At 43.1% G+C, this 17161-nt stretch overlaps 2 protein-coding genes across 2 annotated transcripts; both read right to left on the reverse strand.

Annotated features, from left to right (window-relative positions):
- Nucleotides 1-543: 543 nt before the first annotated feature.
- Nucleotides 544-3933, reverse strand: LOC138805216 (WAP four-disulfide core domain protein 6A-like). Its single transcript, XM_069989853.1, has 4 exons — nucleotides 3751-3933; nucleotides 2569-2700; nucleotides 1823-1990; nucleotides 544-837 (listed from the first exon to the last, which is right to left on the reverse strand). The coding sequence occupies exons 1-4, from the start codon at nucleotides 3869-3871 to the stop codon at nucleotides 815-817; spliced, it is 444 nt and encodes a 147-aa protein (XP_069845954.1). The 5' UTR covers nucleotides 3872-3933; the 3' UTR covers nucleotides 544-814.
- A 3963-nt stretch (nucleotides 3934-7896) lies between these two features.
- LOC138805217 (eppin-like) lies at nucleotides 7897-16033 on the reverse strand. The gene is made up of 4 exons (XM_069989854.1): nucleotides 15813-16033; nucleotides 12543-12674; nucleotides 8974-9173; nucleotides 7897-8230 (listed from the first exon to the last, which is right to left on the reverse strand). The coding sequence occupies exons 1-4, from the start codon at nucleotides 15901-15903 to the stop codon at nucleotides 8219-8221; spliced, it is 435 nt and encodes a 144-aa protein (XP_069845955.1). The 5' UTR covers nucleotides 15904-16033; the 3' UTR covers nucleotides 7897-8218.
- Between the last annotated feature and the right edge of the window lie 1128 nt (nucleotides 16034-17161).

The raw sequence follows: 17161 nt of genomic DNA on the forward strand, positions 1-17161 counted from the left end.
TCTCTGTCTCTCTCCCTCTCTCATACATACACACACACACAATCCTTACAGAATTAATATGATGAATACAACACACTAATTAATAATAATTTATATGGATTTTGTGGTATTTATCTACTTTTAAAAGTTTGCAGTTGAGTTTTGTAGAAGGGGAACTTCTTTGTATAACTAAAGATAATAATAATAATAAATGTTAAATAAAGAAATGCTAAAGAAAAAAAAGTTTGCAGTTGGTTGTGAATTTCTGCTTGGCGTTTCATTCGCACTGAGGTTTTCAAGAAGCCTATAATTTTTGTAAGGTTTAGCTCATGCAAAGTCTGATCTGTTCTGGCTGCATTTTTAACATCTTTTGACAATACTGCCAGGGAGCAGTATCACCATAGTTCTGAAGCGTTAGAATGTTCACATTCTTCTTTCTTTCTTTGTCAGTATGGAGAAGCCTAAACACTTCTTGTTCTCTATAACCAGCATATAGGGAGATGTGAATATATGTGTCTTTCTGCATGTTGTAGATGGAAATTATTCAGACTCAGAGATAGCAGACCTCACAGAACACTTTATAGAGTCTTACAGAAAGTTTTATAGAAATAAATGGGGATCCTGATGAAGGGGGTCAAAGGGTGAAATGCAAACATGATTGAAGAAAAGCTTAATTGGAGGGAAGGAAGAAAATTCCATGTATATATTTTTTTTAATAGCGAAGTCCTAATTGGCTGAAGTCTGGCCAGTGAAAGCCAATAGGAAGCCTCAGTTGAGCGCACATGGAGAGAGTTCTCGAGTATGAGCCAATCCTATGGTTTGTTCCATCTCTGCTTTACCCCATCCAGGAAGTCGCATCTGTAAGATAGCAAAATAAGGGTTGAAGCACTTAAGGAATCAAATTCAGAAGTTAATGCAGAAGAGAGCTGAAAGCATTTTGACATCTTTGGGAGGAAGTGAAAACCAACGTGAGATGCGGGGGGGGGGGGGGGACGACTCACAAGGAGATTGCACATTCTATTTTGTCCAGTATAGTCCCAGTTGATACCTGTTGCTCCAGCTTAATAAACAGCCACACCCTTTTAATTCTCGTAATTGTCTTGATTTGGCCAGTTAAGTATGTGGCTTCCCTGGCTTTAAGTGACCTTTCAAAGTCTGGGTGAGAAGTAAAAGCCTGTCAGGAAGGCAGGTGAACGGGCCAATGCAGGGCCCCCTACTGGTCTGATCTGACACACTCCACTGTCTTCTCTGCACTGACACTTGCCAATTTTCCTTCCTCTATGTCCTTTCCTGTCCTCTCTTTCCCCAGAGGCCCTCCTACCGACACCAGCACAAGGTACATTCTTTCCTTTTTCTTTTTTAGATCCAAGACACAGACTCAAACTCAGTACCTGCCTGATGACTTTGCTCATTGGCCAGTGCTCTACCAACTGAGCCATGCCTCCAGCCCCACAAGGTACATCCTTTTTTTGTTTTTTTTTGGTCGGTTGTGGGGCTTGAACTCTGGGATTGGGTGCTGTCCTTGCGCTCTTCAGCTCAAGGCAAGCGCTCTACCGCTTGAGCCACAGAGGCACTTCCGGTTTTCTAGTGGTTTATTGGAGATAAGAGTCTCATGGACTTTTCTGCCCCGGCTGGCTTTGAACCATGATCCTCAGATCTCATCCTCCTGAATAGCTAGTATTACAGGCGTGAGCCACCAGCGCCTGGCAAGGTACATCCTTATCTCGTAATTTGTACTACTTCTGTCAGCCCCAGAGCATCCAAGGTCTTGAAATAAACCAATTCCTAGATCTCTCAATGTAGGCCTGGTGAGCATGGGTGTCTGAGACCTCATGGAACTTACGTTTTCTTTTGCAGGTGACAGAGCAGACAGCTTGGGATTGGAAATTGTTAAGGTTCCCTTGGCAACCGCCATAGATGAACTTGGTGCAGAGCTCAGTTTCTTTATTATACCACCAGCGCGGAAGGTAGGCCAAGCAAGGGCCAATTTTCTTTGGCATACTGCATACATCTAGGAAGATCACAGAGCAGAACCATTTGGATGTCTGTCTCCCTGGAGGACATTCACCCTACCCGCTTGCTCTGTCTTCTGCTCTTTTGGTCTCCACTGAAGCATATACAATAAATGTGATATGATTATTATATTATAAATGATTATTGTACTGGCATGCGATTATTATATGATGTGATCTATAATATGATTATATTTAATATATCTTGTCTTATATAGTATATTACTTTACATTTTGTCTATTTATATTTTATATTTACAGCACATATTCTGACTCTCATAGCTATTATATGCGTGGGAATGATGCTCACATCAGGTAGAATTTAAGTGGCTACTTGACTTTAATTGCAGACAATCACTAAAGAAGGGCTAGGCAACGCTATGGTCCAGCTTCCACATCAGTCTATGGGAAGGAATGCCAAGATCCAGAAAGAAAAAGAAAACCCACACTGCTAGTGTGACGGGGGCAAACAGGCAAAAGGAGCTACAGCCACATCTCCGTGATCCAGGAGGAGGGGTGGGACTGCAGAAGGGGCAGGGAAGAGGGCATCCCCTGGCTCCGGGGACCTGGGAGGTACCTTCTGAGATGTCTAGACATTTCTTTCCACAGCTGAACCAGCAACACTTCATTCTGTCCGGGCACTGGGTGCTCTTCTGACATTGGTTCAGTTCTTGGATTTCACACTTTACTCTGATATGAGGACATGACCCTGAGGGAGGAGAAATGTGCTCCCTGAGGCCTGGAAGAAACCATTGCTCTTGCTTCCAAGACCCAGACCCCAGAAGGTGTTTTAGCCCTCAGAGAGTTCAGGGGTGCTCATACGAGGAACACTCTCAGCCCCATAACAACTTAGTATCTAACTCCAAACACCCACCCTGCACCCCATTGCCTGCCAAGTTCCTGGGGAAAGGATGTGATCTTCTAGGACTGGTCGGGTAAGTTGTCCTTGCTGTGTTGGGCAGGAGGTTTTGTACCCTTTGGTGTTTGAGATCTTCTTTTCTGACATCAGGTCTGGGTTTTAGAGTTCAGTTAAATTTTTGGTATGGAAGGTACTCTCTTGATTGGTTTGTTGCCAGTCCTGGACTCTAGTCTTGGGCACTGTCCCTGAGCTTTTATGCTCATGGCTAGAGCTCTACCTCTTGAGCCACAGCTCCACTTCTGATTTTTTTGGTGGTTAATTGGAGATAAGAGCCTCGGAGACTTTCCTGCCTGAGCTGGCTTTGAACCATGATTCTCAGCTCTCAGTCTCCTGAGTAACCAGAATCACAGGGTGAGCCACTGGCATCTGGCTTAACCAGGACTTTTTAAAGTGCCCAGTATATTCTAGTTGCCAATTGTACAGTCTCCATATTTCAGCATTCCAAGGGACCTCTGGAAAGTTCTTTACTACGACGGCATGGGCCCTAAGTGGCTGTGGGGAACACAGGAACCAATATGGGTAGTGCTAGGGAAAGATCTATCCTTAAGGGGACACCTTTTTGACTAGTCAGCTTTCAGAATGGATTCCATGACTCTAGATCCAAGCATCTCCTGGAAGAACTCCTTGGAATGCCAATAAGGACTCCGTTGGCATAGATCTAGCTCCTTGCATTTACCAGGAGCATCTTACCAGGAGGAAAGGGACTGACATACAGCTTCCAAAGCGCTCCTCTCTCCTGCCCCAGGGTCCCAAGCTGAACTGTGGAAACTATTCTTCATTTATTCTCTCCTCCCCATCAAGGTCCCTCTCCCTGGACAGGCCTGTGTCCCCAGTACTTACTTAAGAAGGATCCCTCAACCAGCCCAGGGTCTCGGACACCTCTCAAGAGGATGGATGGTACCATGAATGGTAGAAGTCCCAAGAGTTCCATTTGAGGAAGTAGTGGCCTAACTGGTAGCATCAAAACCAGGAGTAATGGCTCAGAAGCTCCTGCCTCTATGCTGTGGCTGCCCTGGCCTGATACGCCGGGAGAGGAGGTTGGACACAAGCCAGCCACTCTCCCTCCACAGAGAACACCAAGTCCCCAAGGCGATTGGTGAAACCAGCTGGTATCCACAGTGCCGGCCCTGGGGAAGGGGCTCTTGATGGGCTGCTCTTGGCCTCAGCTGCTGAGGCTGTCTGCTTCTCATGTCGACCCTTGGCCAGGACATTGCTTAGCAGAAGGGTTGCTCAACTTGAGATTTCTTTTTCCCAGAGGCAGTCTGGAAAACAAGAGTATCCTAGCTCACGTCTTTTTCATTTCCCTCTTCTCCTAGCATAACTGTTTCTCACTATTTTTCTTCTTTGTACATCCTTATGATTTTTTGTTTTGTTTTGTTTTGGGGTGGTTTTTTTTTTTTTTTGTCAGTCATGGCACTTGAACTCAGGGCCTGGGCACTGTCTCTGAGCTAGCTCAAGGCTAGCACTCTGCCACTTGAGCCACAGCACCACTTCAGGCTTTTTCTGAGTTGTTTATTGGAGATAAGAATTTCATGGACTTTTATGGCTGGGCTGTCTTTGAACCATGATTTTCAGCTCTCAGCCTCTTTATTAGCTAGGACTACAGGTATAAACAACTGTGTGTGTGTGTGTGTGTGTGTGTGTGTGTGTGTGTGTGTGTGTGTGTGTGTGTGTGTGTGTGCGTGTGTGTGTGTGTGTGTGTGTTTTGTTTTGTTGGGGGTCCGGTCGTGGGGCCTGAACTCTGGGCCTGGGTGCTGTCCCTCAGCTCTTCAGCTCCAGGCTAGTGCTCTACCACTTGAGCCACAGCGCCACTTCCGGCTTTTTTTCTTTTTGCTTATGTGGTACTGAGGAATCGAACCCAGGGCCTCAGGCATGCAAGGCAAGCGCTCTACCACTGAGCCACCTTCCCAGCCCCTGTTTTTGTTTTTTATCTCATGCTTGTTTCTGGTTTCTATTCCTTCTAAGTCTCTCTGTCTCTCCCTCTCTGTCTATCTGTCTGTCTGTCTCTCTCCTTCCCTTCCTCCCTCCTTTTTTTCTGTGCCTCTTTCTCTCTGTTCTTTACTTCCTCTCCATTTTCTTTCTTTCTTTTTTTTTTTTTTTTGGTCTAGTCATGGGGCCTGAACTCTACCACTGAGCCACCTTCCCAGCCCTCCATTTTCTTTCATCTATCCATTTTCTTTACCTATTGTTAGGGTAAAGATATTGTTGGGACCAGAGTGGAAGGAGAAGAAATGGATTCCAGGCTGCACTCTTCAGAGTGTCTGACACTGTTAAAGTATTTTGAAAGCAGGAAAGAATAGCAGAATGGGCAGAGTATCTTGCATAAGGTGCAATTTAACATAAGCTGTGCAGAAGAAGAGTAGCAATATCACTAACAGCTTTAGCTGCTGCAGCAGAGCTGAAGAATGCTCCACTGATTGCTCCCGAATATTTCCACAAATATCGATAGTAGAGGGTAGATTGTGGATGTATTGTAATCTGAGCAATGAGAGGGCTAGACTGTAGTAGGAACTGCTATTGCTAACGCATTAAGTTCACCTTTGATTTCACCAGCAACTTCACAAGACAGTTCTTTATTATTTAGCCATTTTTCTTAAGTTGAGATAGAACTTACATCACCTTAAAGCAATAATTTTGTAGTTCTTGATGGCATATATCTGTAATCTAGCACTCCGGTGGTTGAGACAGGAAAAACAGAGTTCAAAGCCAGCCTGGGATACATAGTGAGAACTTGGAGAGAATTTAAACTCCCATAATCACATTGCAAATCAGCACAGAGGTTCTTCAAAAATCTAAAAGTAGACATGCCTGCTATACTCCTTGGGTATATACAAAGTAATATAAATTAATACCAACAGAGACAGTTATACTCCTATGTGTTTGGGTCTTTTGTTGTTGTTGTTTTTTGTGCTGTTCCTGGGGTTTGAACTCAGGGCCTGGGTTCTGTCCCTGAGTTTCTTTTGCTTAAGGATAGTGTTCTACTACTTGAGCCACAGCACCACTTCTGGCTTTTTCTGAGTAGTTTATTGGAGATAAGAATCTCAAAGACTGGGCTGGGAAGGTGGCTCAGTGGTAGAGCGCTTGCCTTGCATGCTTGAGGCCCTGGGTTCCATTCCTCAGCACTACATAAGCAAAAAGGAAAAAGCCAGAAGTAGCGCTGTGGCTCAAGTGGTAGAGCGCTAGCCTTGAGCTGAAGAGCTGAGGGACAGCGCCCAGGCCCAGAGTTCAGGCCCCACGACCAGACCACCTCCCCCCCAAAAAAAAAGAATCTCAAAGACTTCCCTGCCCAAGCTGGCTTTGAACTCTGATCCCCAGACCTCTGCTTCCTGAGTAGCTAGAATTATAGGCATGAGCCACCAACACACAGCTTATACACCTTTGTTTATTGAATCATTGTTCACAACAGCCAAATGGTGGAATCACCCCAGTAACAGATGAATGGATAAAGAATTTGTGGTGTATATACACCATGGAGTATAATTCAAAAGTATGAAGTGATCCCTACAGCAGTAACAAAGTTCTTGCTGTAAAGTTCTTGCTGAAAAAAAAAGAAGAAAGAAGTTATGCCATTTGCAGGAAAATGGATGAAACTGGTAGCTGCCATGTTGACAGGACCTAGATGTAAAATCTTTAAAAATAACAATAATAATGGGACTTGAGTGTAAAAGGAGCAGTGTTGGGTGGTGGAATCAACAGGAGGGGGAGGTGAAATGGGGAGGATTAGGGGTGGCTAAAGATGATCAAAGTATATTACATTATATTACATATAGGTATTATGAAGACAGAATAAACAAAACCACAGAATATTGTTTTTCTTGGCGGGGGGAAGAGAAGATTGAGAGTATAATAGAGAAGGTGAACTTGCTCAGAATTCACTGTATACATCTGTAGAATTTTCATGTGATCCTCCCAAATACTTAAATAAATCATAAATAAAAATAAACAAGCCAGACACTGGTGGCTTACACTTATAATCCTAGCTACTCAAAAGGCTGAGATCTGAGGATCACAGTTCAAAGCCAGCCTGGGCAAGAAAGTCTATGAGACTCTTATCTCCAATAAACCACTCAGAAAACGCCAGAAGTGGCGCTGTGGCTCAAGTGGTAGAGTGCTAGCTTTGAGCAAAAGAAGCTGAAGGACAGTGCTCAGGCTCAGAGTTCAAGCCCCAGGACAAGCAAAACTTAATTAATTAATTAAAATAAACAAGTTCATTTGTAGGTGAACTATTCAGTGATTTTTTTTCATATATTCATGATAGTATGCCATCTCGCTTCAATTAGTTCAAAAACATTTTTCTTACTCCAAATTAAAGCCTTCTACCCATGAGCAGTCACTCTGTTTTTTTTTTTCCCTCAATCCATAACTACTAATCTACTTTCTGTCTGTACAGATGTACCTAGTCAGATATTTTATATCAATAGAATCACACATGTTTTTCAGTGTAGTATGTATTAATGAGTCCTTTTCACTATGGATAAGCAACTTGCAGCGTACCTGCTTCTCTCTACAGTGGGTTTTCTCGGGCTTCCTAGGGACTTGCTCAGCTTGTGTGTGGAACAATCTGGAAGAGTGAGAGATTTAATGTCCCAGGCATCTGGTGAGGAGTAATACTCAGTGATCAATACCTCAGCCTCCCCAACACTTGAGGCATGTTTTACATGGTGACTCATAGTTAATTCCTCTCCTTTCCCTAATCACTTCCCCCCTCCTCCTCCCCCCCTCCCCCGCCCACACCTATGCTCCTTGAAAAAACTTACAGGTAAGTTCATTTGTGTGGCTTCCAAACTAAAGTGATGCCTGTGGGTCTCCATTTTAAGAGTTTCACCACTTTTTGAAGAGAACTCTCCACTCTCTAGGTTCCCATGGCCCTCACACCCTTGAATGGTGTCACCAGAAACTTCAGTGAGGACTTACTCTCTACAAAGAATAACATCCCCCACGGATGTGAATTACTCAGACTCAGAAGGCATGGGATTAAACCAACATTTTATTTAGAGAATTAGTTTCTACCCAGAGATTAAACAGCAAGTCTTGGAAGTGGGGATGGAGGGGTGAGGCTTTCCCAATGGAAAGCAGCAAGCCTTGGAAGTGGGGATGGAGGGGTGAGGCTTTCCCAATGGAAAGCATGAGGCTGGAAAGAGGTGGAGATGGAGGGAATGGAGGCAGATCTTCTGTCCTCTGTTGGGAAGAGCTAAGACCTTGGAGAGCTGAGTGGAACAGTGGAAGCCAGTCTGGATCATCAGTCAAGTGCATAGACAGAGCCGACAATGGGGGCCAAACCCTGGTGGTTATTCCAGTGAATGCTTCTCTATTCAGGTACCTGTTGACAGGGAAAGTATAAGATATGGCATCTTGAACTCAGCTTCTCTTTAAAGTTTGAAGCTACACAGCTTCCAGAAATGTTTATGCACCTTTTAAGATAAAAGGAAGACCTGGAATCCTAGCTACTCAGGATGCTGAGAGCTGAGGGTCACAGTTCAAAGCCAGCCTGGGCAGGAAAATCCATGAGACTCTTATCTCATGGCTATGGCTCAAGTGGTAGAGCGCTAGCCTTGAACAAAAGAGCTCAGGGACAGTCCCTAGGCTCTGAGTTCAAGTCCCAGGACTGGCCTATATGTGCACGCATGCGTGCGTGCGTGTGTGCGCACACACACACACACACACACACACACACACACACACACACAGTTTAAAGAAAGAGGTTTAAAGTGGATGTTTAACCCTTTTAAGGGAAAGTAATGAAATAGGATGGCTGACAAAGAGATGAGGAAGTTGGTGGGCAACTTGGTTGGTTGATCAATGTGTCCAGTGCTAAGCTGGATATTCTATGATTATTTTGTGATGGGTCTCTGAGATTCCACCTCCTTTATCGCTACTAATTCTCCCCATACTCCTACCTCTCTACACCCTCTTTCCATTCCTGATTCCCAGAAGACCACTGTGTCCCTTCTGCAAGGTACATTTTTGGGGCTCCTGATTGGAGCTGGCTCTGTTCTGGAACAAGCCAGCCAACACCCAAATGGCTCTGGTGAGAGAATAGGAGCCAAGGGCTCTGAGACTCACGTTTTTTTTGGCAGGCATTCTGGCAGATGTTTTTTGTTTGGAAGTTGTTATTGTTTCCCTGGCAACCACCATAGATGAAGCTGTAGCAGGTATTATTTTCATTACTATACCACCAGCGATGAAATAAAGCCATGCAGGGGCCAGAGTCCTTTGGAAGTTGGCACACATCTGTAGAGAGATGCCCTCACCCAAGTTAAGAACTCAGAATACTCAGCTAAGGGGAAAAAGTGTTACTGCAATAACAAATCATTTTATAAAATAAGCCCTAGGAAGCTGAAAGCTGCTTTTTTGGTGGGGACCACAAGAGGGTGAGGACACAGGAAGGGAGAAAGGAAGGGTGAGCAGATGCAGTCATTGTATTCAATGTACATTGTGTAAAAAATTGAGCTATGTAACTTGAGGGTAGGGATGGGATGGGGAAAGATGGATGGGGTGCACTGAGCAAGATGCATTGTACTCCTAAGCTGACTGCTGGGGTTGAAACCCATTTGTACAACTACCTAGTAAAAGTAAATATTTTTAAATGTTATTATTTTTCCTGGAAAACATCATGAATACCATGACCAAAACTGAAAGCAGATTCTTTTCTCTATCACATTATGTGAGTCCAGCTTCATGGATATGTTACATACATTTGCAAGGAAGCCCCAGAGTATCTGTATCCCTGAATATAGAATTGTTCCACATGATATCTTCCTTTCCTACTTCCTTCCTTCCTTCCTTCATTTTTTCTTTCCTTCTTTCTTCCTTCCTTTCTTCCTTTTTCTATCCTCCTTCCTTCCTTCTTTTCTTCCTTCCTTCCTTCTTCTCCCTCTCTCAACTCCTCTGTGATGTACCCCCTAACTCCATTCTATGTCCCATACAATCACAGTTGCCTGAATCAAGCCTGCATTCCCTACCTTGCTTCTGATCTTTACATGTACATTTATCATTTACTTATATCTTCAGTCTTGTTACTGAGATTCTAAGTCTCCAGATTGCACTCTTCTCCACAAGTGAATTATATAACTACACAGGGATATTCTGTATGCATGCTGTTCCCCTTGTCTTCATCTTCTTTCTTCCTTATCTATTCCTTCACCCTAATTATTATTAACACCCTAGTTACAACCACTACACATATTATTTTTTATACTTTCAGCCCCCTAGAATACCATAAAAAATGTAACTCCCCTGAATATACAATGTAATTGGTTGTGTAGCTTATGTTATCAATGGAATTTTACAGTCTGTAAATATCTAGATGGGTACCGAATTGGATGCCTTTGTTGGGGCTGAGGCACAGTGAGAAATCACATATCAACCCAGCTAATACACAGAGTAGGTCAGTAGAAAGACTTCAGGCAAATAAAATCTCAAACCAAAAATTGTAAATCTTGGTTTGAGATGAGTAAATCTCAGCATAGAAATACAAGAAGTGTGAGAAATCAGGGAAATATAATCCTTACAGAAAATGACATCACACAACAAAAGATTAAAACATCAATGAAGTAGAGGAAACCCCACAAATTCAGTTCAAAGAAATAAGAATGCTCAAGAAAATGCAAGGGGACATTTATAAACAGCTCAATGAAATAAAAGATAATGCTAAAAATACTTGAGTGAATTCAAAAAGAATTCCAAAAGCTCAATGGCCATTAAGTAAAAGTAAATGAATAGCTAACTGAGATCAATGATAATACAGCTAAGGAGCTACAAGATTCTCAAGAGACAACTTTTCAATTTTCTTTTTTCTTTTTCTTTTTTTGGTCAGTAGTGGGGCTTGAACTCTGGGCTTGGGCACTGTCCCTCAGCTCTTCAGCTCAAGGCTAGCACTCCACCACTTGAGCCACAGCGCCACTTCTGGTTTTCTGAGTAGTTTATTGGAGACAAGAGTCTCACAGCCAAAAACAAAATAAAATTAAAAAAAAGAAGGAACTTTTGGGCTTGGAAGATGGCTCAGTGGTAGAGTGCTTGCCTTGCATGCATGAGGCCCTGGGTTTGATTCCTCAGCACCACATAAGCAAAAAAGAAAAAAAGCCAGAAGTGGCGCTGTGGCTCAAGTGGTAGAGTGCTAGCCTTGAGCTGAAGAGCTGAGGGACAGCGCCCAGGCCCAGAGTTCAGGCCCCATGACCAGACCCCCCCCCCCAAAAAAAAAAAGAGTCTCACAGCCTTTCCTGCCCAGGCTGGCTTGGAACCATGATCCTCAGATCTCAGTCTCCTGAGTAGCTAGAATTACAGGCATGAGCCACCAGCACCTGTTCAACTTTTCAATTTTCAAAACAACTAAATGAAATAAAGAAATCCATGCAAGACATGAAAACTACTATCAATAAAGACAATGAAGTCCCCTCCAAAAAAAGATGAAGCAGGAGTCCTGAATATGAAGAATACAGTGAAAACCCTCTCCAGCAAAGTAGATGAAATGGAAGACAGAATAAGAAAATACAGAAAGATCAGAGAAACATGAAAGGAATTTTCAGGAATTTTAGGCCTCTATTAAAAGACTAAATACATGAATGATAGGCATAGAGGAAGGGGAGGAGGTGACTGCTGAAGATGTAGAAAACATTTGGAAGCAAACTTCTCAAATCTTGTCTTTTTTTTTTTTTTTTTTTTAGGTCTGAAACCAAGAATCAAACTCAGTCCCTGACACTTTTTTTTTGGGGGGGGGGTGGGGGGGTCCAGTCGTGGGGCCTGAACTCTGGGCCTGAGCGCTGTCCCTCAGCTCTTCAGCTCAAGGCTAGCGCTTTACCACTTGAGCCACAGCGCCACTTCCGGCTTTTTTCTTTTTTCTTATGTGGTGCTGAGGAATCAAACCCAGAGCCTCAGGCATGCAAGGCAAACGCTCTACCACTGAGCCACCTTCCCAGCCCAAGTCCCTGACATTTTTGCTCATTGGCTAGTGCTCTACCAACTGATTCATGTCTCCACCCCCAATTTCTCAAATCTTGAAAAAGAGAAGCCCATCCTGATACAAGAGGCTTTTAGAACACCCAACAGACTAGGAAGCCCATCAGAATGAGAGCAGATAATGGAATAAAACCAGGGCTTGACAGTAAAAGATATAATCAAAAATAAGGAGACTCGACAACACACTATTGAGTGGTGAATGGGCCATAGAATAAATAAGAGGGGAAATTCTAAAGTTCCTAGAATTGATTAATATGAAAAGTTGGATTTGTACAGGTGGAGAGGCAATGAACCAGGAGCCAAAGCTAGGGGAAATTGATTTCATGTATCACTTGCAGCAACAACGTTGGTGTATGTTAGGACAACAATGGCTTCCTGGCGACTCAGAAAATCCTGAGTGACAAATAGCCAATAAACCATATGATTCAATCCCATTCCTGTTACTGTCATTTTTTTTCTTTTTAGAAATAGTCCTAGATATTATCAGATGGGATAAGAACATAACCAGTGTCACCCACCATATTAGCCACAGTAATGCATCTAAATCCCAGATCTTTCAAATCCAGAAATCTTGCCCAGAGACCAGCCCTCTGTGAACTAAAGGACAACGCCACTCCAGTTGGCCAAAAGGGAAGAACATGGGTAGAGGAGGTGGTTATTCCAGGACTGAATACTACCTTGTCGGACATCCAAACATTTTTTCCCACAGCTGAAGACGCAACATTTCTTGTTGTCTCGGCATTGCCTGTCCTTAGTACACATGTCCCTTTCTTGGAATTCACAGTTCTCTCTGACTCTGGGGCATTTCTCTAGGAAAAGAGAGATTTTTTTTCTTTTTTTTTCAGTTTCATTTTTTAAAATTTATACACATTGTTACAGGTAATTTTTCCAATATGTCACAATAATACCATGGCAATAACAATATCTCTTCTTGTTAGATGCTTATTGAAACTTTCATATTTATTCTAAGTATTATTTATTTTAATCTTCACTACTGCTATGATTTTTTTTGGGGGGGGGGTCCGGTCGTGGGGCCTGAACTCTGGGCCTGGGCACTGTCCCTCAGCTCTTCAGCTCAAGGCTAGCGCTCTACCACTTGAGCCACAGCACCACTTCCGGCTTTTTTCTTTTTTGCTTATATGGTGCTGAGGAATCGAACCCAGGGCCTCATGCATGCAAGGCAAGCACTCTACCACTGAGCCACCTTCCCAGCCCCAACTACTGCTATGATTTAAGTATTTCATTACCCCCACTTCATTAATGATCAAATTAAGAATTTTAGAATTTAATTTATTTTCCAAATTTACACATCTCTTTAGCATTTAGTCAAGATTTCTGGACACAAAGTCTGTGGTAATAATTTTTTTAATCCATACCCTCGGCTTACTAAATATGTCCTGAAACATTCTGTGGAAATTTCATTAAAGAAAACATCATTGTTCTTGCTGCTATACTTTACAGAATTACATGTTGGACAATATATTAATACAAGTCATTTAAACTCAGCTTTTCAATAGTACACACTTCTTGCAATTTTTTCCTTTTTAATGGATTACTCTTCTCAGTTTACATTTGTGTTAGCAATTCTGAGCTAATTCATTAACATTTCTGTCTCAAATTTTATATCCCTACAAATCTCTGAAGCTATTGGGGCATGGTTGTAAAAAGAATGTATGCTATAACACCAAGATAACAACAAAAATGCAAACTAATAAATACAAGCAGCAAAACATCAACAACCTGAAGGTATACTTGCTATGATAAATTGTCCCCAGATACTAAATAAATATCTTCCAAGACACAAGGGACACCAACCACTAACTGACTGATTTCAACTTTGAGGCATAGGTGTACTTTGAAGAATGTACAGTAAGAGGATAAAAGGATTTCTGTAAAGATCATGATATCTGATTTCAATATCATAATACATTTCATGTTTGTGCCCCTTCCAGACACCAAAGTTTCCTAGAGTCTACTTAAGGGACTTGGAGGAAACACTGTTCTTTGACTTTGTATTTTGAGATAATTTTAGACTTATAGAATAATTACCAAAATAGTTCAAAGAGCTACTTGTCTTTTATCAGCATCTCCTAAGAGAGGTCTTACAAACATGAACCATGGAAGACACAGTCCCATCCTTCTCCAGGCCCAGCTCTGGGGAGTTGGGTAGATTATATTCACTTTGTTCATCCCTAGGAGTCCTCTCTTTCAGGGCCTCCTTGTGCCATTCCCAGCACTGTTCACTCTACACACCTCCTGGTCACCCCTCACTCTACCTCTCTTAGTCCCACCCCTCCTGCCCCCACCATTCGGAGGCAGAACTTCTCAAGCACTGGTGATACTTGTGCTGGATAATCTCTGTCAGGAGTGAAGACTTCCCTGTGCACTATGGGACATGAAGCAGTGTCCCACTACTCCAGACATTGCAAATGCTCCAAGCGGGAGGGGAAGGGAGAGTTGCCTCACTGAGAGCCCCTGATGCAGGCTGACCTGATCATTCCTACCTTGCTAAAATCAGCAAGGGAGAGGCCAATATTATACAGTGATTTCTATCATCCCAGGGTCTATCCTGGACCTTGAACTCAGGGCCTGGGCACCGTCCCTGAGCTCTTCTTTTTGCTCAAGGTTAACACTCTACCACTTGAGCCACAGACCCACTTCTGGCTTTTTCTGTTTATGTGGTACTGAGGAATCGAACCCAGGGCCTCATGTATGTTGGGCAAGCACTCTACTACTAAGCCACATTCTCAGCCCCTTTTTCTTCTTCTTTTTAAAAAATTCTACCTCTTATCCTGTCTGAGACTGGGTTTTTTCATTTGTAAAATTGCCTTGCTCTTATGGAGTTGTGAGGAAGAAATGAGACATAGAATGTAAAGTATGGTCGTATTACCTAACATTTGTCAAGTAGTTATCATTAGCCACACAGGCTTCTAAGCATTGAAGTGCATCATCTCCTTTAATCTCTACAACTGCTCTAAAAGGAAAACCCTAGTAAGATCTCTATTTTACAGAGGAAGAAACTACAGCACATGAATTTAAATGATTTGCCTCAGGTTTTGTGGCTGCCAGGATTCCACTGCCATGTTCCACTCCAGAGTTCTTCACTCAAAAATCCCTATTTTTTCCTCAGTGTTCAGAAAAGCTAACTGTTATCATAATTACCATATAGACATGGAACATGTCTATACAGTAATCATATAGACATGCTTTACATCTAAAGGGACTTCTAGATTCTATCCTTGATTCCAAAGTCAAAAACATTTCACCTAGGGCTGGGAAGGTGGCTCAGTGGTAGAGCAGTTGTCTTGCATGCTTGAGGCCCTGGGTTCGATTCCTCAGCACCACATAAGCAGAAAAAAAAAGCTGGAAGTGGCGCTATGGCTCAAGTGGTAGAGTGCTAGCCTTGAGCTGAAGAGCTGAGGGACAGTGCCCAGGCCCAGAGTTCAGGCCCCATGACCAGACCCAAAAACAACAACAAAAAATTTCACCTAAAGTCAAGAATATTTTATAGGAATACATTAAAAAGAACCAGAAGATAGAGACAATGTTCCAAAAATGAGGGTTTTTTGGGGGGAGGAGGTTGTTGTTTTTTGTTTTTTGTTGGCTGGTTGGTGGAGGGAGGTGAAGGGACACCCCCTTAGTCTTCTCAGATTCTCGTATACTCTTCGATAAATGCTGGATCCCATGTCTAACCCCCCCCCTCCCCAGGGATGATTCTCAACTTTAAAGGAGATGAAAGTGAAGACTGCCCAGGCTTAGTTTCCTGCATTCACAGAAAAGATCTCCCACAAAAGGGGTCTTCCCTCCTTAAATATCTCCCTCCTCTCTTAACCCATGGCCAAGGCTAAGATGGAGGAATGCAACCTACATCTGAGAAATTGTCCCTGAATTCTTCCTCCTAGCAAACTTCCCTCCCTCCCAGGCAAGAGTAGAGGCCCAATACTTACTGGGGAAGAGCCAATCACTTAGACCAGGCCCCTGGACCTGTGCAAAGAGGATGAGTAGCACAAAGATGCTCAGGATTCCAGATGATTCCATTCTAAAGAGTGTCTGAACTGGTTTGTGATTCCAAAATGTCTGACTGCCTGTTCCTCTAGTATCTGGCTCCCTTGGATATGAGAACTGGACAAAAGCCAGCCACCTCCTTTCATGCTGGGAACACCAAGTTCTTGAGGTCATAAATAGGACTGCTGATATCTACAGCCCACAGCTCTGATGGGATGGGTGTGTTATTGGAGATCTGCACTGCATTGGTCTGGACCCTCTGGTCAACCAGGGGAAGTGAGTAAGCCTGCCTCACATTATCTAGCATGTTCCCTTGCAGATCTTCATCTTGATAATCTGAGGAGATGTGAAATGTCCTTCACACACACACACACACACACACACACACACACAATGAGCGCCTTCACTTCTATTTGTCTCTAACAAAGTCTCCATTGAACTCTTAGCTGTTTCTTTGTGCCTCTTTGTGCTTAGCTTTCTCTCCCTCTTATCACTAGCTTTCTCTCCCTTTCTTTTTTTTCTCTGGGTCTCCTGTTATCTCTGTGTTCCTTTCTCTCTCTCTCCCATGGTTTCTTCCCAACATTCAACCTTGTGTTTTCCCTGAGGATCACTCATTCTTTGACTCAGGCCAAATCATAAGGATATTGTCACAGAGCAGAGTGTTGGAGAATTGGACTAATAATAGAGTTTTCTGAGAGTGTTTGTCACAGTGGTGTTCGTTTGAAAGCAGGACAGAATGTTGGAGTTTACAGGGAGCCTCTACTCCTTTCTTTGAGGAGAAAATAGGAAGGTAAAAAACACACACAAGCCGGGCGCTGGTGGCTCACGCCTGTAATCCTAGCTACTCAGGAGGCTGAGATCTGAGGATCGCGGTTCAAAGCCAGCCCGGGCAGGAGAGACCGTGAGACTCCTATCTCCAATAAACCACCAGAAAACCGGAAGTGGCGCTGTAGCTCAAGTGGTAGAGCGCTCGCCTTGAGCTGAAGAGCTGAGGGACAGTGCCCAGGCCCAGAGTTCAAGCCCCACGACCGACAAAAAAAAAAAAAAAAAAAACACACACACACACAAAAAACATCTGCCTGAGTGACAAATGATCCAAGTAAAGTAACTGAAGATTCTAACTGTTGGAGTCTAAGGAAGCTACTGGAAAGAGGGTTCTGGAGAATTTGAACTGTAAGGTTACAAATCCGCAACCTTAAACACTTAATCCATACATGTAAGAGACACTCTTCAAAAAACAAATGTATACTCCTGTAGACTCCTCCCCCTTTTCTTTTCTAAATAGGTATTA

The sequence above is a fragment of the Dipodomys merriami genome, unplaced genomic scaffold, assembly GCF_024711535.1.
Source record: "Dipodomys merriami isolate MVZ:Mamm:240054 unplaced genomic scaffold, mDipMer1.0.p SCAF_39, whole genome shotgun sequence".
Lineage (NCBI taxonomy): Eukaryota > Metazoa > Chordata > Mammalia > Rodentia > Heteromyidae > Dipodomys > Dipodomys merriami.